This window comes from Thalassophryne amazonica, chromosome 22 (assembly GCF_902500255.1).
Source record: "Thalassophryne amazonica chromosome 22, fThaAma1.1, whole genome shotgun sequence".
Lineage (NCBI taxonomy): Eukaryota > Metazoa > Chordata > Actinopteri > Batrachoidiformes > Batrachoididae > Thalassophryne > Thalassophryne amazonica.
The window spans coordinates 15,513,909-15,540,637 of record NC_047124.1 but is presented as its reverse complement, the minus strand read 5'-3'; the positions used below and the strand labels follow the sequence as shown (position 1 = coordinate 15,540,637).

The window sequence follows — 26,729 nt, the reverse complement described above, 5'->3', positions numbered from 1 at the left end:
TTATTTATTTATTTTTTACTTGCTCTTTCATTCCTCCAGAATGAGGGCACAATTAGTCAGCTGAGCACTTTGCTCATCTCATTCAAACGTACATCCCGGTGTGATGAGCAGCAGACTGACATGTGAATGTCTGCACGTTTATCTGCAGCTTAAGTACTCTGTCAAAACTTCGTCACAAGCATTGTCACAACCACCTGTTCCTCTTTTGATTTTAAAGTCAATCCCTTGTGCACAATGATGATCCTTAATTATTTTGGACTATTATATATATATATATATATATATATATATATATATATATAAAACCACTGGTATAAATTGCCAATTTTGCAAATCACTTTTAAATTGTATTTTTTTAAATAAATATAATTAAACCCCACTATTACAAATAATAATTAGTTATTATTCTACGTGTTTACTACTGTACATACTCGCTAGGCCACAGGGAGGCGCTGTTTCCCCCCACAGCAGTGATTTCGTCACTCGTCACGTCACTTCCCGGTCCGCCGGGCGGAGTTAAATACCGGCTGAGAGCAGAAGCAGCCACACAGACACTTTGCGCTGTGTGCAGGTTCAACGACTTCATTTATTTCTGTCTGACCGGCTTCTGCTCGAATAAGGACCGGTTCTTTTGGACGGTTTTTTTTTTTTGTTCTTCTTTCTCTGATCGAAGCGGCTCGGTTCCCGGTTATCGTCGTGCGAATCTTCTGTTCCCAAGGAATGCCCAGAGAGCTGACGCAGAACAGAATCCAAAAGATCTGGGTTCCCACCAAAGATGATAAGCCGGCGCCCCGGAGAGGTAAAACACAAGTTTAATGTTATAATTGTTATAATTGGAGGATGAGGGGTTGGAGAGATGCGGCTTCCACGCTGACGTAATGGCACGTGCACTTGTTAAGAGGAAATGTAATAATGTTGAATTTTGAAGGGGGTTTACGTGTGATGCGTTTGCGTTTACTCGGTGTTTTAAGCTCCAGAAGTTTGCTTTTAATGAAAACAAAAACGCACCACAATTTTAAAATGTTGTCAGAGTAACAAGCGTTTTCAGCCATTGATCTAAAACTGAGAATAAAACTAAATGAGTAAATATAATTATTCACTCCCACTTCCACCCCCCCCCCCCCCCCAAAAAAAAAAAACCTCACCAATAAAATCTATCACTGATCATTTTAGTGATTTTAATGCCTCGGGCTCTTTTTTTTTTTTCCCTTTCTCTCTCTCTTTTCTTTTTTCCCCTCTCCCCCCCCCCCCCCCCCCCCCAAAAAAAATCCGCAATTTGGAGAGGTCAGTTGTCACGCACGGCACGTACACTGAAGAGGTGCTGGTTGCCAGGGTTACCGCTCTGCCAGCCCCGCCTTGTCTTGTTTTAGGTGCGCTGGACTGATTGGTCTGAGCGGTGCACGTACGCATGGTGCGACTCTACCACTGCTCTGTAGCGATGCCCAGAAAAGTTTGGCAAAATCTGCCTGATCCTCTCATAATGTAGTGCCAGGCTGACCTGTGCCAGGTCCCATACCTTGCTAGTTTAAATCTGCTGCAAAACCGACATGCATATCTTCAGCAGAACAATAAAGAACCACCTGCAAAGCAAGTGAATATTGGCATAATTTTATTACAGCAACAAGCCAAAGCCAACAAAAATAATTGCAGCATTTATAGTTCAGTCCAACTACCTGATGATTATGCTAAAGATTATAATTATTACTTTTCCGGGAGGAGGAGGATGATGATACTGTGTGATTACTGTCTGGAGACTGTCTCAAATATTAGAACAGATTTTAACAAAATTGTGTGGTAACTTGGTCTTTTGTTTAGGAAAGCAACAACTTCTATTTATTTAAAATTGCAGTTAACAGAGCGCTTAAAGCGGCAGAATAAAATATCTTTCAAAAGTAATTGTAGAGTTCAATCAGCTTTGGGGGAAGTACACTGAATAGTACTAAGAGGGGGGGAAAAAATGTAACATTTCACCACAGTATGAATCAAAATGTATAATACTGATTAGTAGCAATATCAGGCTGGACATTAGAGGTCTTGAACTGGTGACTTGGGGGGCTTTATACTACAGCCAACAAACCTAAACAAGCCCGTCTTGTTGTTTATCATTATTTACAGCTCTCAGACTAGGTTTCCTTGTTGTTCGTTTAACTTTCGGAAGGTGTAAATACGTAATTGCCAGAAATCGCTACCAGTATATTTCGTAACTGCAGTCCCCTGAAGCCATTGCAAAATGATCTGTATGAGGTGAATTCTGCCAGTTAGGGGACACGCAGTAGTTCCTGGTGGTTACCCGTCAGTAATCAAAAAATAGGTTTTTTCTTTTTCAGAGAAAACTAGTAGTTGATCGTGTTAACTCTTGGAGTATTGTGCTTTCCTAGAGAACACTTTAGCAGAATGATAAAGTATAAATTTTCATTCAGTTGATGTACCGCAACTAACTGTAAACTGAGACCACTTTGAAGTAGAAAACACAGTTGTAATTGTCGTGTTGTCATGACGCCTCCTGCCTTTTGTTCCCTCTGCAGCACGTAGTGGCGCCCCACACTTTGCCAACCCACCCACCGTCATTGTGATGGTCGGCCTGCCAGCTCGAGGCAAGACTTACATGTCCAAAAAACTCACCCGCTACCTCAACTGGATTGGCATGCCCACCAAAGGTGCACAAAACAGCCACACGCAGTTTGTACAGTTGGTTTTAATTAGTTGGTGGCTCTGTTGTTCGAGGACATTGTATTTATGCCAGTGTATTTATACAGTCTTTAATGTGGGAGAGTACCGCAGGGAGGCAGTGAACTACAGCTCTTACGACTTCTTCAAACCCGATAACGAGTGTGCCCTGAAAATCAGACAGTAAGTCCAAGGTGCATAAGTACAGTGTTACTTTTTTGCAGCCTTTAAGCAAAAATGAGCACCATTTTCTTTCTTCAGGCAGTGTGCCTTAGCAGCCTTGAGAGATGTCAAGTGCTACCTGAAGGATGAAGGAGGCCAAGTTGCGGTGAGTTTTCCATCATCGCACGAAGACTGAATAAACATTTGTCTGTTTCTTGGCATTTATTTTGTTACTCGAAATGGAAAATAAAACATTCCGGTTACAAAGTCTTGCCATGTTTCCTTCAGGTTTTTGATGCCACAAACACGACAAGGGAAAGGCGCAAGATGATCCTCTCGTTTGGCCGAGAGAACAATTTCAAGGTTGGTATCACTGTGCTGCGGCATTGCTACGCGTGACATCTCATCATAAGGTGGTAACTTTAATGTGTCTTGTTTTTGTGTCCAGATCTTTTTCATCGAATCTGTGTGTGACGATCCGAGCGTGATTGCCACAAACATCATGGTGAGTCTCCGTCTTGATGTTTTCATACCTTGAAGTGCAAGAATGCAAAACAGTTTATTTTATGGCGTCAGCCGATTTCTGTCTGAGGATGTGATTTCATCCTACAGGAAGTGAAGGTGTCATGTCCTGACTACCGGGACTGCAACAAGACTGATGCCATGTTGGACTTCCAGAGAAGAATTGAATGCTACAAAGCCAGTTACCAACCTCTGGATCCTGATCAACATGACAGGTGGACCATCCTTAATGTAGTCGCTACAGAGGAGACGAGCCAAAATCCCTATGGTGTTATTTAATTAATCTTGTTCCATTTCCTCTTCTCCTCTAGGAATCTGTCTTTTATAAAGGTCATAGACGTGGGACGCAGGTTTCTGGTCAACCGGATCCAGGATCACATCCAGAGTAAAATCGTCTACTACCTGATGAACATCCACGTGCAGCCTAGAACCATCTACCTGTGCCGACATGGAGAGAGCACTGATAACATGGAGGGGCGGCTGGGCGGCGATGCCGGCCTCTCTGCACGAGGCAGACAGGTAAAAACAGCTGGAGAAAGGTGTGGACTTCAACCACACTGCTGGTCTCAATGTCAAATATGAAATATGATTAGATGATTAACGTGTTCTTGACACTTTTTTCTGCTCCCACTGTAGTTTTCAGCTGCTCTGGCTCAGTTTGTGGAGGAGCAGAAGCTAAAAGATCTTAAGGTTTGGACGAGCCAACTGTGCCGCAGCATCCAGACCGCCGAGCACCTGAGAGTCCCGTATGAACAGTGGAAGGTTCTCAACGAGATAGATGCAGTAAGCACCACTCCAATGGAGACTAATTTACGAAAAAAAAAATATGCTTAACTGAATTTGCTGGCACTAATGTGCACGCTGACTTTTCTTAGGGAATATGTGAGGAGATGACCTACGATGAGATGAAGGAAAAGTTTCCAGAGGAGTTTGCTTTGAGAGATGAAGATAAATATTATTATCGCTACCCCGCCGGAGAGGTACAAACTTCATACTCATGCATATTGTGTAAATCCAAAATGCACCTGTCTTTTATGGACAACTTCGGCAGGGGCGTGGTTACAGCCTCCCTCATGATTAAAATATGGCGACATGTTTGCATAAACAAAGGTTGATTGGCGTACACTGTATGCAAATGCAAAATTAGAATTCCAATGTTTAAAATACAAATTGTGTCTTTAAAAATTATGACTAGTCAATATTTAGCTTCACAGAGCCCCTACTATGGTTTGTGCCTTCGCCATAGCTAACCAAGTCACCCTCCTTCACCTGAAGCTCAAGCTGCTCCTGAATTTGGCCATACTGTGACTATTGGAGCTGTGTGTGTGTGTCTCCATTTGGGGCTTGAGCTTTACTATGTTTTTGTGTTTTCTCTTTATTTGGTACCAAACTCTGGTCTCAAGTTCAAAATAACAAAATTACTGATTTATTCAAGTGAAATTTCCATGCTGCTAAATTTTATGGACATAATTGTCTATTTCAACTCTGTCCAACACTTGAATTTCATTCACATGTCCTCTTAATACATATCCCTGCTTAGAAAGTGGGCATGCCTCTGTTTTATGGCAATACATTTTGTGTGGGCACATTACTGCCTCCTGCTGGTTGGATGTAGACATGACATTTAGCAGCCCTTCCTGGTTGTTTGGCACGTCCACTGTGGTGGAAGTATGACTAACAAACAGCAGTGACTGGAAAGGAACAAATGTTTAGTAAGCATTCTGTCCCTTCTACAGTCTTACCAGGACCTGGTCCAGCGGGTGGAGCCTGTCATCATGGAGCTGGAGCGGATGGGGGACGTGCTGGTTATCTGCCACCAGGCTGTGATGCGCTGCCTATTGGCCTATTTCCTCGACAAGAGTGCAGGTGGGTAGTGAAACATGCAGAAGTCCTTTGGTTTAGTTATATTTATTTAGCGTGAAACCACAGCAAGTGTCTGTGTTCTTGTTCCAGAGGAGATGCCCTATCTGAAGTGTCCACTCCACACAGTTCTGAAGCTCACCCCAGTGGCCTATGGGTGCAAAGTGGAGTCGATCTTTCTAATGGTGGACGCGGTGAACACCCATCGAGACAGACCAGAGGTAGGACCAGATTAAATTATGACCGCTTCGAACCAAGTCTGTACTGCGTCACGTGTAGTGTACGTTAACCCGTGTGTTTGCGGCAGGAGGTGAAGAGAGGTCCTGGTACACTGATCAGGAGGAACAGCATAACTCCTCTTACCAGCCCCGAGTCAAATATCAAGAAACCGCGCATTGATGACCTAGACGAGGATGCGATCCCGGGGCTGCACCCTCCCGTTGCCTCACTCTGCAGCCCAACACACATCCCACTGGCTCTGACTGGACAGGTGGGTTTCTTCTAAACAAGTCCACCCTGTATTCAACAATTCAGATGTTGGTGGTTTTTGAAGGGATGCAACAAGCTCAAAGTCAGGATCCAGATCCTCACCAAAACTGAACAGGTTCTTGAGTCAGAATCTTGCAAATGAACGCTGTTGACCATATAATCTTGATGGTTGTAGTAAGCCAGCACGGTTCAAGAACTTATGGACTAATGAGAAACAGATGAGCTTGTATCACGATGATAGAAGTGAACGGAGAGTTGCTTGTAATCAGACTGTCGGATGTTGGGGCATAAATACAACGTTGCTGTAAGTCCAGTCGGTGCAAAATGCAGGAAACCTCAGTCTTCTGAGATCCACCCAAATCTTTAACCACTATTTCGACATGTATATTTTTATCTTCCCGCTTGCCTCTAATTACTAAACGCTTCTCTTGGAACTGAGACACTTCCTGTTTCCTTTGATTTCACTCACTTGTTTCCTTTCCTCTCTGCTCGTGCAGCTCTGGCTGGATGAAGTCTGCCTGTAAGTACCCACATATTAATTTGACATCAGTCACACGTGCGCTCTATTTGCACAGTTCCTCCCGTTCCCATGAGTCTTTCTTCACACGCCAATTAAAGTTTTAAAAGTACACAATGCACCTTTGTCCTTTTCCACACTACACATTTTTAGTTGTTTGGATACATTTTTGTCATTCTCATCCACTGGTATTAATGTGTAAACCCAAAACAACTCTGAACTGATTTTGTTCTTAGCTGTTATGTGTGTCTTTCCCAGACATTAGCCAACAGGGACATTTAAAAAAGAAGCATGGGGGTGGGGGGGTGGGAGACAAAGGTTTCATTTGTACTTGAGTGAACTCTCTCACACTTCCTCCATGCTTCACAGCTTGCTTCTTTTTCCTGTCACTGCATAGACTTCCTCAAAAACACACACGTGTTACAGTCAGACCAAGGCTGTGGTGTTAGAGTGCGATATTTGTCTGCTGTTATGGTCCAAAGGTGGTAAATATAAGTGCAGTTTTATGACCAGACTTGATAGTTTGTGGTCTTAAATCATATTCGACTTTAGGTACACCTTCAAACCCAGGGCGAGTTCTCAAAGTATTTTAACTTTTCTGGGAAATGAATAAATTTGAGCATAAATATACAGTTCTCATTTTTTTAAAATTTATTTATTTAGACTTTGCACCAATGAATTATGTCACAGTTGAGACAAGGACTGGCTGTTTTTCACCTTTTAATTTAATTTTACAACAATGTTGTTCTGTGGTTTAATAAGATGCACTTACAAAGTTATTTATTTTAACATTTGACCAATACGTCTTAATTTTATATATATATAATATATGGGTACAAAAGAATTTGAAAAAAAACATTCTATCATGAGCTTTAAGATAATGATGTGGATGTGTACAACTCTTAGATTTGTACAAAATGTTTGACATCCTCTCTATCAATAGATAGGATTATATTGTGCTGTAATTTTGTACTCCTGACAGACTGATACTGATAATTATCCCTAAAATATTATGACTGAAATATATCTTTATATCAAACAATGTGTAACATCATGGTTAAGACAGGGAGGGGCGGGGGGAATAAGTGTTTGAAACTATTTACTTTTGTCATGACTTTAATTTTTAAATTTCATTGTAGTAGTAATGTTGACATGCTAACGCTAGCTTAAATGCTGTAGTACTTTCAAAATGTGGTGTGCTGTTATACAGTTTAACATTATTTGGCCAACACTAATAGACAAAATAATCATTAAGACATGGGCACAAGTTAATATTTGAAAGGTTTAGTCTGCATTTCATTGTAACAATAATGTTGTCGTGCTAAAAGTTAGCTTAAATACTACAGCTTTGTCAAAATAGCAACAGATGGTGTTACTATTGCTACATGGGTATAAGATGAGAATTTAACATTTGGCATTAGTAGTAGCGTGCTAGCACTAACTGTAGTTTTGCGCTACTATGATGCATTTACATCAAAATAGCCATCTTACAGTGACCGAGGCAGTAGAGAAGTTATTAGTTTTATGGGCCGTACAGTGTAGTTGTGAGCTGGTGGACAAGTAAGTCCAACGGGCTCTTCTCACGTGCGCTAGTTTTGCTGGCGCTTTGAAAAAAGCGTGAATAATGATGCTGGGTGTCTCCTTCCCATATAAACACCTCAGGATTAACTGACACAGAAACATGACCTCCATGCTACTCTAATGAAACCCGCTAAATGTGTCATGCCACCAAAAAAAAAAAAAAACCCAGCAGGGAATGTAATTTTTAGTTGGCAGGTTACTCTTGTTGAGGGAGTACTATTTAGTCAGGAGTTAAGCATAATCATGCATTGTATGTTATAACAGTTAAAAAAAAAAATAATTCTGTATGTGCTTGTTGCAGAACTTAAAGGGAAAGTCATCCGGTTGTCGTGATGTGCTGCTGACCTGCCAATGAAATTTCACCGACCTGAGTGGACCACAAAGACCAGAGGACCTGTCTACAAAAACAAAAGGATCTATAACTTCATCAGCCAGACTCTTCATTAAGGAAGCACTGACTCCTTAAACCTCACTGTAAATATTTTCTGAAATATGACTGACCTCTTTGTACTGCTACTATTTTGCACACCGCATCATTCCCACCACGGTGACTGAGGTCCCGCCCCACCATAGAGTGCCTGTAGCACTTCTTTCATAAACCTCATGGTCTTGCTGTCTCATTGGACTGAGAAACTCCACATGCTGTGTATATTTTACATAGCTTATTTATTTTTTTGTTCAATGCCGCATACATCAGTTTTCTTATATTTAAAGGTTTTGTTTAATTTTGTTATATGCTAACCAGAAACTTTTTTTTTTTTTACAATGCGTCCTGTTAATAATATAAATGTTAGTGTACATACAGTCAATTTAACAAAAGTTTGATTTTTCTTTCCTCTTTCTACTGTCTGGTTTGAAAGGAAGACACGATTGGTGAAGGTTTTCCCCAAGATACTTGAAACATGTTTTTTTTGTAAGAACTGTTATACTCTTATTTATTTATATGTAGTGTTTGGAGTGAGAGCACATTCTTTTATTCCATGTTGTATTGTTGATTTTTACATCTGTTGGACCAATAAAAGTCACATTTAGGAAGTATAAGTGGTTGAATTCCACTGTAATGTTGTTGGAAGTCTTTGCGTACCCATGTATGGTGCTGATTTACAGAATGCATGCATACTTTGGCCCTGACTCACAGTTCATGACTCACACAGTCACTGGGACATGGCTTATCAGGTTCATTGTGACCGGCCACATATTATGAAATTGCATCAGATAATAGAAACGGGCATGTGACAATATTGGATGAAACAAATTTTAAAGGGTAGAGTGAGGGTTTCGCTTTTAACGTGTGAAACTTCTTTAGACATAAAAAGTTGATTACTCATCCATTTATTTTGCAGTGAGGTTGTGCTCCATATTTGTTTCTTAATTGATCATGGAGACAGACCCCCCCTCTCTACTTAAGATTAGGCTTAAAATTTTCCTTTTTGCTAAAGCTTATAGTTAGGGCTGGATCAGGTGACCCTGAGCCATCCCTTAGTTATGCTGCTATAGACTTAGACTGCTGGGGGGTTCCCATGATGCACTGAGTGTTTCTTTCTCTTTTTGCTCTGTATGCACCACTCTGCATTTAATCATTAGTGATTGATCTCTGCTCCCCTCCACAGCATGTCTTTTTCCTGGTTCTCTCCCTCAGCCCCAACCAGTCCCAGCAGAAGACTGCCCCTCCCTGAGCCTGGTTCTGCTGGAGGTTTCTTCCTGTTAAAAGGGACGTTTCCTTCCCACTGTTGCCAAGTGCTTGCTCACAGGGGGTCGTTTTGACTTTTGGGGTTTTTCCGTAATTATTGTATGGCCTTGCCTTACAATATAAGGCACCTTGGGACAACTGTTTGTTGTGATTTGGCGCTATATAAATAAAATTGATTGATTGATTAAAGGACAAATTATTTTACAACCTGAGTACTATGCAATCAGCTGAGCCTATGAATGCTCTACTCACTTTTTCCTTTTTAAGTTTTGCCAGGAACCACTAATTTGAGGAGGCAGCCATACTATGAGGTACAAAAAAAAAAAAAAAAAAAATCCTGCTTTAAAACACTGATAATAGTGCAATGTGCATTTCTTCTGCTTTACTAGTTTTTGATAACCCTGCATAAGCCTTTAGGTTAATTTTATATATATAAAAAAACACCTATCTGTACACTATTAAGGATATATGCAACTTTAAATATTGCAGAACTGATTTTCTGGCTCCTTTTATTTCCTTGTCTTGAAAGGGTTTAAAATACCTTTTAAGCAATCAACAATAATAATCCTGACTGGAAAAAAGAGAACAAGCTATGCCAGGTTTAGTACACCCACATGCCCGAGCACCATAGGTCAGGTTAACCAGAACTTCACTCAAGATTAATTTTTTCTTTTCTTCAATTAAAAAAAATAATTGTGGATTCAGTGTGTAAAGAAACTTAGAGATACTTTGAATTTCCTTAAACCTAACCCTAATCTTAACCCCTTCAACTGTCCAGTTGTCAGCCCAAGCTGGGAGAATCATTGTGATAGTTTGAATTTCCTAACCCTAACCTCAACAGATTAACTTGATATCTAAATAGAGACTGACCAAGCCAGTTGACTGAGCCCATTACCTGCAGTGGCTCCTGAAGCCATTTTGGCTAGTTAGCCTGTAGCTGGCTTGAAAGCACCTCAGAAGACTTACTTCCAAAGAGGGGGGGGAAGTAGTTTCAAAGCCTGTTTTTCAGGCTAGCTATGTCATCCAATTTTAGAAAATTATTTATTAAGAGTTAAAGGCACTCCCTTCAAATGATTAACCAAACACAGATTGAGTAGCCAGTGCTAGATTAGTGCATTCACTGTATTGCCTCCTGAAGCCAGCTGCGCTTATTAGCATGTAGCTGACTTGAAAATTCGCTTTTTTAATGAGCATATTCTAGTAAGACAACATGAGGGTAATACACAATAATGACTTTTACAAAACAACTGAGCCTTAGAGTTATAATATTAGATACTTGTGTAGTCTGGGATGTTTAGGTGACATCATTTACAGCTTGGCACTGTAAAAAAAAAAAAAAAAGTGGAATTATTCCTGGTACTGCTTTGCCAGTATGGTGCTACACAGTGTAAAGCAGACGTGACGTGGCACGGCGCTGGCACTGCTTGTTGTTCTTGTGCCTAATCTCTGTGGGAGAGTGGAGCTGCTGTGTCAGGAATATGAACAGTACAGGGGTTTGGTGTTAGCAGGCGGCGGTAAGCTAGGAGCTCCAAAAATAGCCTGCTAATGCTGAGCTGACTAAGGACTGAGACTGTTCTCAATTATTCAGGTTAAAGGAAGCGAGGAGTTTAGTAGAGTCCGTCATAGTTGGCTAGTGGTGAGTCAACTGAAATGTTAATCAGCCGGGGGGCACATTCATTTGGAAAAAAGAATGCTGATTAGATACATATATGACTGATTAGATACACATATTACTTTCGAGTCTGAGTCATGTCACTCTGGAAACTGGCATCAAGCCTCACCTGTATCAGTACGGGAACTTACCACTCGTCTTAGGGTACACTAGTCCTAGTTAGGGTTAGAGTGAACTTTAAAATCAGTTTGAAGTTGTAATATACACCATCAAATAATATAAAGAAATTAGGACCAGTGGGCCCTTCCCTATTAGTACTTTCATCTTTTATGCTTTCAGCTTTTATGTAGCAGCTGGACATGCCGGTCTGTTCTATTTAAGCACAATTTAACCTCGTCTACATGTAGTACCATTAGATATTTACTGTGCACAGTTACAGATACACACAAAAATCCTTTAGAATCCTGATTTCCTCAGAGTCCTTGCCTGTTTTTGGACTGAGTTCCAGTGACTCCAGGAAAAGTGCTGCTGACAGCTGGGAAACACAGTAAGTCAGGAGTTTTTTCCAGGACACATAAGACCAACAGGCCAATTATGAGCCTGGGTAGTGTCTGGGGTGGTATGTCTCTCCCTAGCTTACCTAGTGATGTATCCCAGGAGCTACACTGGTGCTCAAAACAGTGTGAACCCTTTAGTTTTTACATGTCTGAATTTTGTAAAGAATAATAATAATAACAACAATTCAGGCTCCTTCGACATCCTTTAATCTCACAGTGAGGAAAGCTACCAAGACACCCATAACAACTCTGAAGTTGTTACAGGTGTCTGTGGTTGTGATGGCAGTGGCACAGTGCATAAAGACATCTTCAGTGGCTTGGAAATGTTCATGTATCCATCCCCTGACTTAAGGGTGGGTACACTTATGCACACCATTGATTTGACTTTTATATTTACCCGAGGCCAAAATATGGCCATCGGGTATTGCGAAGACTTTGTGTGCACGCGTGCGTGCGTTGGTCCATCTGTCTGTCCGTCTGTCTGTACTCAGCATAGGTCCAGTCCTACTGCCAGGGTCTTCAAATTCACAGGGAGCATTCTTGGGACACAGACCTTGGACAAGTTCAAAGATGGCTAACCTTAACCTATTTTAAGAGGTCAAAAGGTTACATTCTGTTGCCTATTTTTGTGCTCATATACGGCTGAGGGTATTTTATTGCATTATATTTTTATTTTACTTATATAATGTTGTAGAGATTAGTTTTCAGTTTGAGTTTAGGGGGCATCATATTAGAAATGTTAATATAAAGAAGACTGAATTTTTTTTTTTTTTTTAAATTCATGTCATTACAAAATTTAGATGTGTAAAAGCCAATAAACAAATTTCACTCCTTGATGCATGAAAGAAATTGGGGAGAAAATGCATATATCTATCATCATTCCTTTTATTTTCATCAAGCATCTGCAGCATCTCAGACCTTTGTGCTGCTGTTGCAATAAATATTCTACGCAGGTGATCTGACTGAACTACATGTTCACAGTAGCGCCCAGTCATATCTTTGCAGCTGCGTTGTGTCACTGTTTCGGTAAACACACATTTATGTCTCTGTTGCGACAGGACATAAGTAATCACATGCTCCCAATGCCTTTGTCAAACATGTCCCAGTAAGGACACAGCAGACTCATACATTCCTGTCAGGACACTGAGTGGACGTTTACTGGCTGAAAACGTGATGCAATGATCAAGCTAATATACGTTTTGTTTTTTTGTTTTTTTTTTAAAGGAATAGTTTGCGCCATCTGTTATGTTTAGTTATCACATGACGGGGTGTCATATGTCATGAAATCCAATGGACTATGTCCTTATTTGACTTTTACTTTGAAGATCCAGCATTCAACACGTTCAAACACTTTAAAGTTTTCCTATACACACACACACACACACACAATAATGTACAAATGTTTTAGGCACATTTAATGTATTATAAAAGCATAAAAATTATGAGAACCAGATAAATATTCATAAATAAATGTGTGATGAATTTCCACTTTAATGATAATCGATATGAAAAGTGGCTTCTCTTTACGTGTGACTTTTCAGTATATAAGTCGCAGGACCTCAAAAAACTATTAAAGGATAAGACGACTTAAAGTATGACTAATTATGTTTTACAATCATTTTAATATTGCATGATCATTTGAGAACTGTTTGTGTGGTATTCTACTGGCCAGTACACTTACAAAGAAATGATTATTATTATTAATATGGAATAATAAAAAAAGCTCAGACACATTTTAGTTGGAGCTAATTTTTTGTGTTGCCATGCCAATAAAAAGGGGGCGGGTGGAGGGGGAGGAGCATCAAACACTACTTATATTCCGAAATAACGGTGGAAAGTGAAAAGGTAATGATGGCGTGACGCATGAGACAGGAATGTGGGGAATATGTAGGATGATGTCACCATCTCCATCTTCACTTCATCATCTCAGCTTCTTACTCATAGTATCTCTTATGTTCCCTTCTTCCTCCATCCCCACGTCTCTCCTCGTCTGACTTCTTATTCTCATCTTTTTAAAAAATCTTTCCTTTTTCTCTCTTGCTGTTCATCTTCTCAGCTCATCCTCACCTCCATGTCCTCTTTCTCTCCTTCTCTTTTCTCATCCTCCATCCTGCATCCAGTGTCCGTAACATGTCACAATCCTATTAGCGCGGCTATCTCGGGCCCATTATCTTGGCGAGGTGTTGGATGAGACGGGAAATAAGCCTCCGTTATCTACGTCAGGAACACCACGAGGCAACTTACTTTTCTTGCCAACTTTTTGTCTATTGAGATTTTGCTCTATTTTCGGTCTAGTGATAAATGTGGGACCAGTTTTTTTGTCCACACAGAAGGACATGGTAACTGCCAGACCGTTTGACAAAGCAGTGCAAATGTTTCCGCAAGATTGCCGATCAAATTATGTGCACAAACCTGCACAATAACAAATGTCCACAAAACGTCCTGCAGGTTTTTCCTCAATGAGCTTCACATTTGGGTACCATTTTCCTGCACCCAGCCTTCTGTTCTTAAATTAACTTCTTATTAAATTCTTTTCTTTCCAGTTGGGGGGTGACCTTAATGTCTGAGGCACATTCCTTACAACCACAACATCCTGGAATCAAACCCAGACAAGGTTTGTGTCACGCTATCCTTCCTGTTATCACTACACTTCCTGCTGGTCTCCACAGCCAAACAAAGGCAATGACAACAACAAATAAGTCCATCATTTCTTCCAGAACTTATCTGTCCATGTCGTGATTTATAGCATGACCTGATGGAGCTTGAGAGGTGCTGCAAAGAGGGATGGGCAAAACTGCCCATAGATAGGTGCACCAAGCTTGTGACATCATATCAGAGAAGACTTAGGCTGTAATTGCTGCCAAAGGTGCATCAACAATTCACAAGGTGTGAATATGTATGTGCATATGATTCCTTAGTTCTGTATTTTTAATAAATTTGCAAAACTTAAAAAAAACAAACGTTTTTTCATGTTATCATTATGGGGTGTTGTGAGTAGAATTTTGAGGTAAAAGATTAATTTACTCTATTTCAGAATAAGGCTGTAACATAACAAAATGTGGAAAAGGTGAAGCGCTGTGAATACTTTTCGGAAGCACCATATGTTCGTTGATAATCTAAAGTTTGATCTGAGTTTTAGAAAGAAGAGTGATGAAAAGTAATGGAAGGTAACGCTGGTTGGCCAGTCTGATTAAAAAGGCCAACCAGCATCTGTACTTTCTCAGCAGGTTAAAGACTGTCCATCTGAGCCCGGCTGTCCTCACCTCCTTCTATAGAGGAACAATAGAGAGTGTACTAACCAGTAGTATCTCTCTGTGGCATGAAAGTAGTAGCCTTGCAGACAGGAAGGCACTGGGGAGGGTTGTGAGGGCAGCAGCAAAGATTATTAGGGCCAGGCTGCCAACCATTGGTGAACTGGCAGAACAGTGCTGCTTGTCCAGGGCAAGAAGGATAATCAGGAACACTTTACATCCCTTTAACAAACTGTTTTCCATCTTGCCCTCAGGTAGACGGTACTGTAGCCCGAGTTGCAAAGCATGCAGATTCAGGGACAACTTTTACCCGCCATACGACAGTTAAATACAAATCGATGAAAAGAACTGTGCAATATCGAATGTTGGACATATGTACCATCTTCATATGTACAATATCCCGTGTCCTTTATTTATTTATTGTGTGTTGTTGTGTATACAAAGATATCGATAAGGTTTTTAAAAAAAAAAAACTATTATACACCTTGGACTGGTATTCTGTGCTTTTATTCTGTGTCTTTATCTATTTGTACAGTGCTTCAATATTTCGTTCTGTGACAGCATCTGTGACATTTTTTACTGAATGACAATAAAAATGAGTCCAAGTCTAAATGTTACAAACTGCACTAAAGTGAACAACACTGTTGCCTCACAACAATTACATCTGGCGTTGAACCTAACCCGGTAATCAGTCCACTCTGCACAGGTACAAGTGTTCGGAGGAATTTCAGAGAGATTTGTAAAACTATACAATTTTTGGAACGTGCTTGCATTGCAAAAGCCAATGAAACAATGGATGATTCCATTTTCCTGGAAGCCACCATGGTGGCCAAGTTGGATTTGTAAAAGTGACAACTTAAAATGGGTATTTTTCCCATATCTCAGGTTCAAGATGACCTAGGATTGGAAAATGTGTATTTATCAGCTGGAATCTTGAATATAGGTAATCTAGAAGATTACTTAGGGAACCGCTGTGGGTCCTAGATGGAAACCACCCAGGCAGACAAGTGGTCTTTGGAGAATGGCACTATTTCTGTAAATTAACTTACTGTGGTATCTAGTGTACAGTGAAATTACTTCTGTCTTACAAAAATGCTTCCTTGACTAAAAATCTACTTTTTGGTCAACTGAAACCAGTTCCACTGCTCTTGTTCCTTCAGATGACAATGGTTTCAAAAGAAATCAAACTTTCTCTTTTGATTTTTGTACACCACTTTAGATTTCAACATTGTACAGTTTTGTCTTCATGTCGCTAATTAAAAATATGCTTATACGCACTTCTGCAGTTATCAGCATTGTGAAGAAGATAAAAGAGAAACAGTGGAAAAGTACAACGTCAGATCACGGGATGGCTGGGAATTTATGAACAGGACACACTGTGTGTACAGTGGGAGGAAAAACACTGGAATAAATTGAATTTTCCTCCGCCGGTGACCCAGATGGAGTGGCTGACGTTTACTCGGTGCACCAAGAGTTCATTGATTGTGAATACAATCTGTCGTTGTGTCTGCGTGTGTGTCTGAGTTGCATATGAGCAGTGAACGGCAGGAGGAGGAACGGGCTGACCTCCACACTCTGTTAAAACGTAAATGTGATGGTAATTGTCAACACTCAACAGGAAAATTATGTTTCTACATTTGGCTCAAACTCCAGTGAACTCGTCTTTGTAAATACTCAAGTGTCTCCTGATGTATCACATGTCAGGTGGGGTGAGTTCTGGAATTCCTTCCAGTTCCTTTTACTGATTTCTGCCAAATTTGGTCTTTAAAAAAATTCAATTCGGCAAAAGTTCAGGTCGAGGAATTTGAGGTTCAATTCAATTTGCCCTGGGAAGGTCAGACAGGTCAACCATGTGGGTGAATGTCAAGGTCACTGGGGTCAAATATCAACTTTCTGGCGCCCTCACTGTCTTCATGGCCAAGGAGATTATTACAGAGTTGCTCAAAATACAGCAAACAAAGTAACAAAATAAATAAAGAAAAACCCTCCTTGATTTAAAAAGCAGCAATGCCCAGTATATTTTCAAGGATGGACATTGGTTTGCGTGTCTCAAATCAAGTCACGCTGGTAGGAAAAACTATGCAAATAGAGGAATGCACCTGTTGAGCCGCCACACATTATTCGAGTTTGGTCGCTCGGCTCAGTCACCTGCTGCTGTTCAAACTGTTGATCCTTGTTCATAAACTGTGGGCCATCAAGAAGAAGAAGAAGAAAAAAAAGAGTAATCAGTGTAGTTAAAAATTAGAATGACCCCCCCGGCACTCTGTCGCATTATTACTTAGTTGCAACAAAAGGTCAAAAAGTCATGAACTCTGCCTGACAGGCCGTGACTCTGAGTTAGTGCAACGTGACCACAAACGACAAACACTCAAATTCAGCAACACTTTACTCCTGACTTGCGGCTGAAACTGGATTTCCCATATCTGCTGCCACAATAGCTGCTACCCAACGTGACCTCGACGCCAGTGACTCCGAGTGCATGTCCTCGGCTAAATTAACTTCCTTCATATTGTTTTGGACAATGCGCTGCCATTTACAAGGAAGCACTTCATTTGAATGTGCATCAACTGGACGCCGTCCTGTGCGCAACACAGGCGCGATGTCTCAGTCGGACTCCTTTGATGTGGACGTAGTTAAATGATGATTCTTTTGCAACAGACTGACAGAACTGGATGGTTCTAGCTGCTTTGCCAAGTTCCCAGAGTTACAACACGGCACTTCTGTAAATCTTTATTGTTTAGAAATCTGCAGGACCTCATCCGCTTCACAGCCACTTAGCCGCCCCCCCCCCCCCCCCCCCCCGCTGCCCCCACAGAATTACGTTATCTTCTGTTGGTCGTAAACAGTTTGAACCATTGGACTTATGAAATCGTTGAACACTAACATTTTCCCCCAGCTCCACAGATTTCATCTTACCAGTTAGGGAAGGTGATGGTCTAGTGGTTAAGTGTTGGGCTTGAGACCAGAGGATCCCTGGTTCAAATCCCAGCCTGACCAAAAAAAATCACTAAGGGCCCTTGAGCAAGGTCCTTAATCTCCTAGTTGCTCCCGGTGTGTAGTGAGCGCCTTGTATGGCAGCAACCTGACATCGAGGTGAATGTGAGGCATTATTGTAAAGCACTTTGAGCGTCTGATACAGATGGAAAAGTAGAGAAGCTTGAATCTTCGACTGGACTGGGTTGCTAGACGCGAGGACGTTTCGCTTCAAATCGCAGAAGCTTCCTCAGCTAAAATTCTTGCTCTGGTAGTCTGACTTCTGCCTTGACTCTTGTAGAGAAAAATAAACAGAAGCCACAAAAGCTGGAGTTTTAAACCTAACCAGACCCCTCCTACCGAGAGGCAGACTGCTATAGGCTAGTGACTAAACAATAGCTCTAATTAGCAACTATTGTGCTCTAGTTAGCACACCTAATGACAGAGCAGCTGTCTCTCCTAATGATGGGACGGACGCCTCTCCTGATGGCTCCCTTGACAACCCTCCTGATGATGTGAATGACTCATTACCATGAACAAAAGACTGAAACTCCTTTGACCTGAGTACCCCATTGTAAACAGGGGACAAAGTGTGTCTCAGACCCCCTCCCCGGTTAAGGCTGGGTTTCAACTGTTTCACATAGAATGCCTCCTTGACCCCTCTCTCAAACCATTTCTTCTCTCTGGCTAAGATTTTAACTTCCTTGTCCTCAAATGTGTGGTTAGTGTCTAAGGTGGAGATGAACTGCAGACTGAGGTCCACTGGTGCCCTCTCTGTGGTGCTGGTATAGCCTTTTGTGTAAAGGTTGCTTAGTCTCACCTATGTAGTGTTCGTTACAGTTTTCCTGACATTTGATAGAATACACTACATTGCTCTGTTTGTAACTAGGGTTCCTGTCCTTAGGGTGAACTAATTTCTGTCTCAAGGTGTTAACCGGTTTAAAGTAAACTGGGATTTTGTGCTCTCTGAAGATCCTCTGTAATTTTTCCCCTACTCCTGCTAAATAAGGGAGAGACACTCCTCTTCTTCTTGTCTCCGTCTCCTGTCTATCTGGTCTCTTTGTTCTCTGGAATTTCTGCACTTTGTCCAGGGACCATCGTGGGTACCCACATACTGTGAGGGCTTTCTGGACAAGTCCAGCAACCCACTCCAGTCGAAGATTCAAGCTTCTCTACTATGGAAACCACCTGGACCACTGAGAGCCTACACAGAAACAGATGGAAAAGTGCTATATAAATACAGTCCCTTTACCATTTATTCCTGCCTGACATCTTCAACTCTGTCACTTGTTTTGTTGTGATCCTGCAGCTTTGTTGGACCTTAAAGTTCTTCCTCTGTGTCCATTTGTGCCTCATGTAAAGTCCATATGGTCCCAAGCTTCTCGTCTTTGCATACAATAGATGGTATAGTTGCATGTGGTCCCTTCAGTCTTTTGGAGATGGAGATTCTTTCAAGAGGAACCTGACTTGTGGAGTTTCCACAAATTTTCTTAAAATTTAACAGCTGGACATGTTCCAACTTGTCCTTAAGGCTTCCAACAGAGGTGTTTTTCCTGTGGCGGAGCGTCGCAGCGGCTGCGAGCCGACGCTGCAATCCGTCCGCACGTCGTTCATTAAAAAAATCTCCTTTAACAGTGGAATATCCGGATAAAATGCTGAAACCGACTTCTTCTGAAACTTCTCTGTTCTCTCACAACGTCCTGGATCAATAGAGCCTGAAATGTGGAGGTTTTCAGCTTGAAACAGGCTGACGACGGCACCTGGGAGCGCTGAGCGACGTCCCGCTCCGTGGGAAGTCCTTAAAGTGACAGTATCACCTCAAAATCTCTCATCAGCTGTTAAAATTTTCACCGAAAACCAGCTTAATTTTTCGAACCGTGTCCACTTCAATGTGCCTCACAGGTTTAGAAAACATTTTGATCAAACAAAGCGCCAGTCTCTCAGCAACTTCTCAGACAAAGGAATTCCGACGAGGGGCTGGACGACTCCTCCCACAAGGAGTGCTGAAAGGCGAATGACGTCACCGACAGGCGTGGAAAAACTCACGCATGCGCACGAGGGTTCAAGCATGTCTGACGTAAAAACATATGAATGAAATCCATATAGTTTTTGAAAAAAATCAAAAGGACTTATACTTTACGGACAGACCTCGTATTTCATTTGATTTGTAAATGCAAGAAGTTGAACTACCAACCTATAGACTAGGATTTGATTCCAGGCGTGTCCACTTCAGATTTCCATTGTCCCAACCTACCAAACTTTAAATATCTGTGATGGACTTCTGGGGGTTGCGCATGGACATGGACCTGTGTTTTTTTTTTTTTTATTAACAAAGCCATAAATCCTCACACAGCAGACAGGCTAAAGCCAAATCTAATAACAGTCACTTGACACTGTGATGCCATAATTTGATGACAGACATTTCTGATCCTCTGTTCTCTGAATTGGAGGACAGATCTAATGATCTGTCCAGGATCATTTATGACCCTCCTGCCACGCTTCGATCACTGCGCTTCACCTCCTGCATCTCCACACAGCAGCATATAGGAGTTACTGACGCTGGAAACTGAATGGAATTTTGTGGTATAAGCACATTTTTAACACATTAATTTGCATTATCAATTGTAAAATAACAGTGGCTTATAACAATTGTATTAAACAGTTAGACTGTAATAATGGCATGACTTATTGCTCTATCAAACAGGTCAGGCTATGTTTTTGACCGTGTCTTTTTAGTTATTGATGACAATGTGAGCTGGACAACTCAGCTTGCATGAATACCCCCAAAGTTGGGTGCAGATCCACTTAAAGAGGTGTTGCTAATGTGGTGACATAATCAGTTGAGGTTTTGCTTGTTCTCCAAGTTACACTTTATTTTTTAAGTGAATTTGCACTTTTTAAAAACTGTTAAAGCTACAGTATGTAGAAATTAGTGGCATTTATTTGCAGAAATGGAATATAGCATTCAAAACTTTGACCACAAAGTATGACCACATTACTCCCATTTTGGCATCTCTTCACTGGCTTCCTGTCTCTGCAAGATCAGATTTTAAAGTCCTGCTACTGGCTTATAAAATTGTTCACTGTCTGGCACTGTCCTATTTGGCTGAACTAACTGAACCCTACGTACCAGCCCGTCCGTGCTTTGCATTCACAGGACGCAGACTTACTTTGTGTCCCTAGGGTGAATAAGAACTCTGCGGGAAATACAGCCTTCTCTTATCTTGCCCCCATTCTGTGGAATGCTCTCCTTGCATTAGTGAGGCAGTCGGACTCTGTTGAGACTTTTAAGTCGCGATTGAAGACGCATTTGTTTTCTATTTTATATGATTAACATATTGTTTTACTATGCTTTTTATATTCTTTTTACTTTTTTATTATGCTTTTAATCTTTTAATTATGCTCTTTGATCTTTTGGTTTAATTATTTGTTGTTTTCTATGAAGCGCCTTGAGGTGACGCTGTTGTGATTTGGCGCTCTATAGGTTTAATAAATTGAATTGAATAACTAACTCATTGGATGAACTCAATTCAATTATGAGCAGGATTTCCATCTAATAAATATATGTAGTCCCAACTAAGGTAAATTAAATGATCTTGCATGGATGTGCTTTATTTGAGTTGGGGCTACCTGTATATATTAAATGGAAATCCTGCTCATAATTGAACTGAGTTCATCCAATGAATATTTTTTTTTTTGAGTGCATCTGTTCATTAGTATATTATTACCTGCAATAACAAATCAATCTGTTTTCATGAGTTTGGAATGAGTCGTTCTTAACTACATGGGAGCAGGCCCCCCTCATGGAGGTCGCCATGTTGCAGTGCCAAGTTGATACACAAGTCCAAAAGGGACTGTACGGTCAACAAAGAAGCAAAATCGTGAAGGGAAACAATAACGTGACAGATAATGACATAATGCAATCTGCAACCTCACCACCAGATGACACCAAATCCTTCACACTGTAGCTTTAATGACTGTTTATCTGAGGCTGGCAGTGACTTGGCAAACCATGACTTGGAAGGTGGAATTTGTTTAAACCGGCGACAGGCCTCTTCATTCTGTGGTGCAGGGCAGTCAGCCCGATGTGTAGGGTGATTGGCGGTTGGAGAGTGTGGCACAACCCACAAGGATCTGGATAAATGATGCATCAGTTTGGAAGGTTGTTGACCTGTTCTGGCTTTGTTCTTACATCAGGTTTAACAGGAACAACAATATCCTTTCAGCATCACTGCTGCATCTAGAAACTCAACTCAACTTCCTTCATCATGAATTTCATTTCTTACATACATGTAGTAAACTAAATATAGCCCCAAGCCCGATCCGGTTATTCAAAGGCAAATTTAATACATCTCGATTTAGCTAAAGCCACATTTATTTAACTTTCTTTGTTTCTGTTTTGTGCTTTATTTATTTGTATTACAGAGATAAAGCATATTAACCCATTCTCCCATTACCGATTTTTGATACTGGTGGTAACATTAGGGTAATTCTATAGTAATGAAATTACAATAGCTTTGATTTGAGCCGTACCCATTCGGGACCCACCTGTTCTGGAATTGGACACACAGATTAAAGACGCAAGATAGATTGCTTTTGGATTTCAACTTGGGACTCTGTTTCTGTTGCTGTTCTGTTTATTTCTTCTGCTTGTTCAGAAATTCTTGTGAAAACCTTTTAACTGTTAGAATGACCTAAGCAGTGGCTCATCCCTCTGAGTCTGGTCTGTTTGAGGTTTCTTCCTCATTATCACCAGAGAGAGTTTTTCCTTCCCACTGTCGCCTGTGTGTTTGCTCAGGGAGGTTGGTTGGTAATCAGATTTAACTGGTGCAGACTGGGGCAATCTTGTGTAAAAATAGGTGAAAGGGGACAGTTGGGTACAATATGCAATGAATGGGATGCTGCGTTCTCTGAGCAGAAGCCTTCTTCTGATTCTTCTCCACAACATGAAACCCATAAAAACATGTCTCACTGTTCAGCAGAAGACAGTTTTGAGATTTTAACAGACAAATTGTAGCTTTTTGGAAAAAGGTGGAAGTAGCATATAATGGAGATGCGTGTTAATCTGATGTAATCACCTGTTACAATTGTATGCAATCATGTACAAAAATAGGAGGGAACAGTAAAAATTGTGATTACGTAAAAATTTTGGCAATGATCACAGACAAAATCGGTAATGGGAGACTAACAGAAACACAAACGGCTCTTGTAAGCTCTTGTATCAACTACGCTGAATGTTGTAGAGTCTGATTAGATCCATACTACAGGTTAAGGTGCACCATGCACCTGTTACCCATGAGCCCTCACTGTGTGTGTGTGTGTGTGTGTGCGCGCGCACACACAGATATGGAGAAACAGTCAGTGTTCATCCGCCTAGTAGTTTGTCTGCTTATCACATCAGTGTTTCCTGTGAAATTCATAATTTCATGTGAACAGAATACACAGAGAACATAATCATCTGATCTCACAATGATACACACACATATGCACATGCACATACACACACACTCCCATCCCTCCCTTCTGGGCTGTTTCCGAAAATGACTCACATTCACTGACCACACAGTTGAATGAGTCAAACTTGTGACTACTAGGAAATGCAACGTTTCCTCTCCTGTGGGTCTTCATGTGCAGAGAGCGTGTGCCCTCTGCAGGACAAAGTCTCACTGTCACAGCTGCAAGAAACACTTCCCTCCCTCCCTCCCTCTCTGAATATGTTCAGGTTTATTTGACTCATTCTTTCACTCCACTCTGACAGTAAACTGAAAATCTTTGTGTCTGTGGACAAAACAAGACATCTGAAGGCATCACCTTGTGCTCTTGAAAGTACTGATTGACATTTTTTCACCATTTCATGGACATAAATAATTTTCTGAATAATCGTGCACTGCAGCCCGAATGACGTGGCATTATTCTTTCATGGCTCTCAGGAATGACTGAACAATTTAACATTGCACTGACACTCATGTGCATGATCAGTGCATGTAAACACCTGGCGATAACTCTACCTATTACCGTGCAGATTAACCTACATAGTAGTAGACCTCATTTGCATAAAGGCACTGCAGTCAAAGTTCTATGTGGTGCCTGTAAATAAGAGGATGCAGTGGAAGGACTGATGCATTGAGATAAATGCGTGCAGCCTCATTTCATAGTGATGCTGCATGTGAGCTCAGCATCAAGGTCAAAGTATGCAAAGGGCACAGAAAATGTGCTAAGTAACAGGATTAGAGGTGGATGAGCTGCACTGTGCACTCCAACAGAGCGTGCATGCATGTTTGTCATTGTTCTCAGTGAGGACTTTGAGACTAAATCTAATGTACTCTTTTTATGATTAATGTTTAAAAGTGGCATGTTGCATCAGTCTAATTATTTTCTTCCTCCCACCAAGCAGCAGTGGCCTTGTTGACCACCACACCTACGCTTTGGAAACAACAGAAACTAACAAACAAGCACATTGGAAGTGCACCTGCTCCTAATTTCTACCATGCACGTGGTGATGATTAGTTCCTCCAACAAGACCACACATGTCCAGCAGGTGGCACACTACATGTAAATTCCACCACACCTGCACCTAATTTCTACCATGCACATGATGATGATTAGTCCCGCCAACAAGACCACACATGTCCAGCAGGTGGCAGACACACTACATGTAAATTCCACCACACCTGCACCTAATTTCTACCATGCACGTGATGATGATATGTTCCTCCAACAAGACCACACATGTCCAGCAGGTGGCAGACACACTACATGTAAATTCCACCACACCTGCACCTAATTTCTACCATGCACGTGATGATGATATGTTCCTCCAACAAGACCACACATGTCCAGCAGGTGGCAGACACACTATATGTAAATTCCACCACACCTGCACCTAATTTCTACCATGCACGTGATGATTATATGTTCCTCCAACAAGACCACAGATGTCCAGCAGGTGGCAGACACATTACATGTAAATTCCACCACACCTGCACCTAATTTGTACCAAGCACGTGATGATGGATTAGTTCCTCCAACAAGACCACACATGTCCGCCAGGTGGCAGACACACTACATGTAAATTCCACCACACCTGCACCTAATTTGTACCAAGCACGTGATGATGGATTAGTTCCTCCAACAAGACCACACATGTCCAGCAGGTGGCAGACACACTACATGTAAATTCCACCACACCTGCACCTAATTTCTACCATGCACGTGATGATGATATGTTCCTCCAACAAGACCACACATGTCCAGCAGGTGGCAGACACACTACATGTAAATTCCACCACACCTGCACCTAATTTCTACCAAGCACGTGATGATGATTAGTTCCTCCAACAAGACCACACATGTCCACCAGGTGGCAGACACACTACATGTAAATTCCACCACACCTGCACCTAATTTCTACCATGCACGTGATGATGATTAGTTCCTCCAACAAGACCATACATGTCCACCAGGTGGCAGACACACTACATGTAAATTCCACCACACCTGCACCTAATTTCTACCATGCACGTGATGATTATTAGTCCCACCAACAAGACCACACATGTCCAGCAAGTGGCAGATACTACATGTAAATTCCACCACACCTGCACCTAATTTTCATTATCCATACAGAACTCACCAACCATCCAGCAGGTGGCAGTGTTTAGTAGGTGCAAGCAGGCCTATGGTATGGTCAGTTAATCAATGTCCATAGTATATGCCCTCTTAATTTTAGTGACGTATAACATGAGAGCATTTGTTTTTGTGTAATCATGTGAAATTGTAGAGGATGAGCTCACTGCATTTTAGAGAGCACAGGCTGAGGCTTTGATTTATTGGTAGTTATGTTGGTAACATTTCTCACTGTAAAGCTGCACTTTATTGTAAATGTGTTCAGTGATATTTGATGATGTACTGATTTGTTACTGAAGCAATATGTTGACTTTTTTACCCCCAACTTCATCTTAAATTTTTGTTATTTCACATGAAGTGTTGCCCTTTCATCACTCAAAAAATTAACTAATTGGACTGGATTTCCATCTAATAAATATATGTAGTCTAAACTAAATTAAATGACATTTCCTTGCATTGATGCGCTTTATTTGAGTTGGAGTTACATGTATTTTTTAGATGGAAATCCTGCACATAATTGAATCGCGTTCATCCAATAAGTCATTTTATTTTGAGTGTAGTCTAGAAGGTGAAACCAGACATTACTACCAACAGCCACTAGATGGCAGAAAAAGATTTCAAATTTGACCTAGTCAGTTTCTTAATACTGAGTTCAAATGTTAAACATTTAAAAATAAGTGTGGGTGAAATTAAAGAAAGACTGTTAGACAATTTAGTAATAATCATCATCCATCATCTACAAAGAAAGAAAAACATCAAGTAGCAAAGACACAATACAAACATTCATGTTCCATTGATCAAAGTGGCATGCAACAGGTGACAAAACATTATGGTTTTAATTAAATGAAATCTTTATCATCATTTACTTGGCCAATTTTCAAAACTGTAACTGATTTTTACAGAAGTGCTTACTGCCATTGGCTGTTTTAATTGTGTTATGATATTAAATCAAAATGAACACATTCAGCCTTGTTCTCCAGGACTTTTAGAACTTAATACAGGCAGTAAGTTGGCGGGATGTTCTGCCCGCCGGGAAGATTATGTCACTGTTTTTGGCTGAGAAGAGACAACTGAAGCTGAAGAATGAGAGACCAACGCTGAAAGAAGTGACGTTTAGAACGACTGTTACAGTCAGGCAGGTGTGTTGATGAAGAGAGAGACCTAAAACAAGCGATTCAGTCAGAAGTGGGGCTCCTAAAAACAAGAAGGGTAAGTATATAAG

At 41.0% G+C, this 26,729-nt stretch overlaps 1 protein-coding gene across 1 annotated transcript; it reads left to right on the top strand.

The window, feature by feature from the left end:
• The first annotated feature begins 561 nt into the window (after positions 1-561).
• pfkfb3 (6-phosphofructo-2-kinase/fructose-2,6-biphosphatase 3) lies at positions 562-8,843 on the top strand. Its single transcript, XM_034163542.1, has 14 exons — positions 562-799; positions 2,526-2,657; positions 2,757-2,850; positions 2,929-2,995; positions 3,118-3,192; positions 3,278-3,334; positions 3,442-3,566; positions 3,663-3,870; positions 3,988-4,134; positions 4,227-4,331; positions 5,088-5,217; positions 5,305-5,432; positions 5,519-5,701; positions 8,100-8,843. The coding sequence occupies exons 1-14, from the start codon at positions 721-723 to the stop codon at positions 8,151-8,153; spliced, it is 1,584 nt and encodes a 527-aa protein (XP_034019433.1). The 5' UTR covers positions 562-720; the 3' UTR covers positions 8,154-8,843.
• Positions 8,844-26,729: the final 17,886 nt, after the last annotated feature.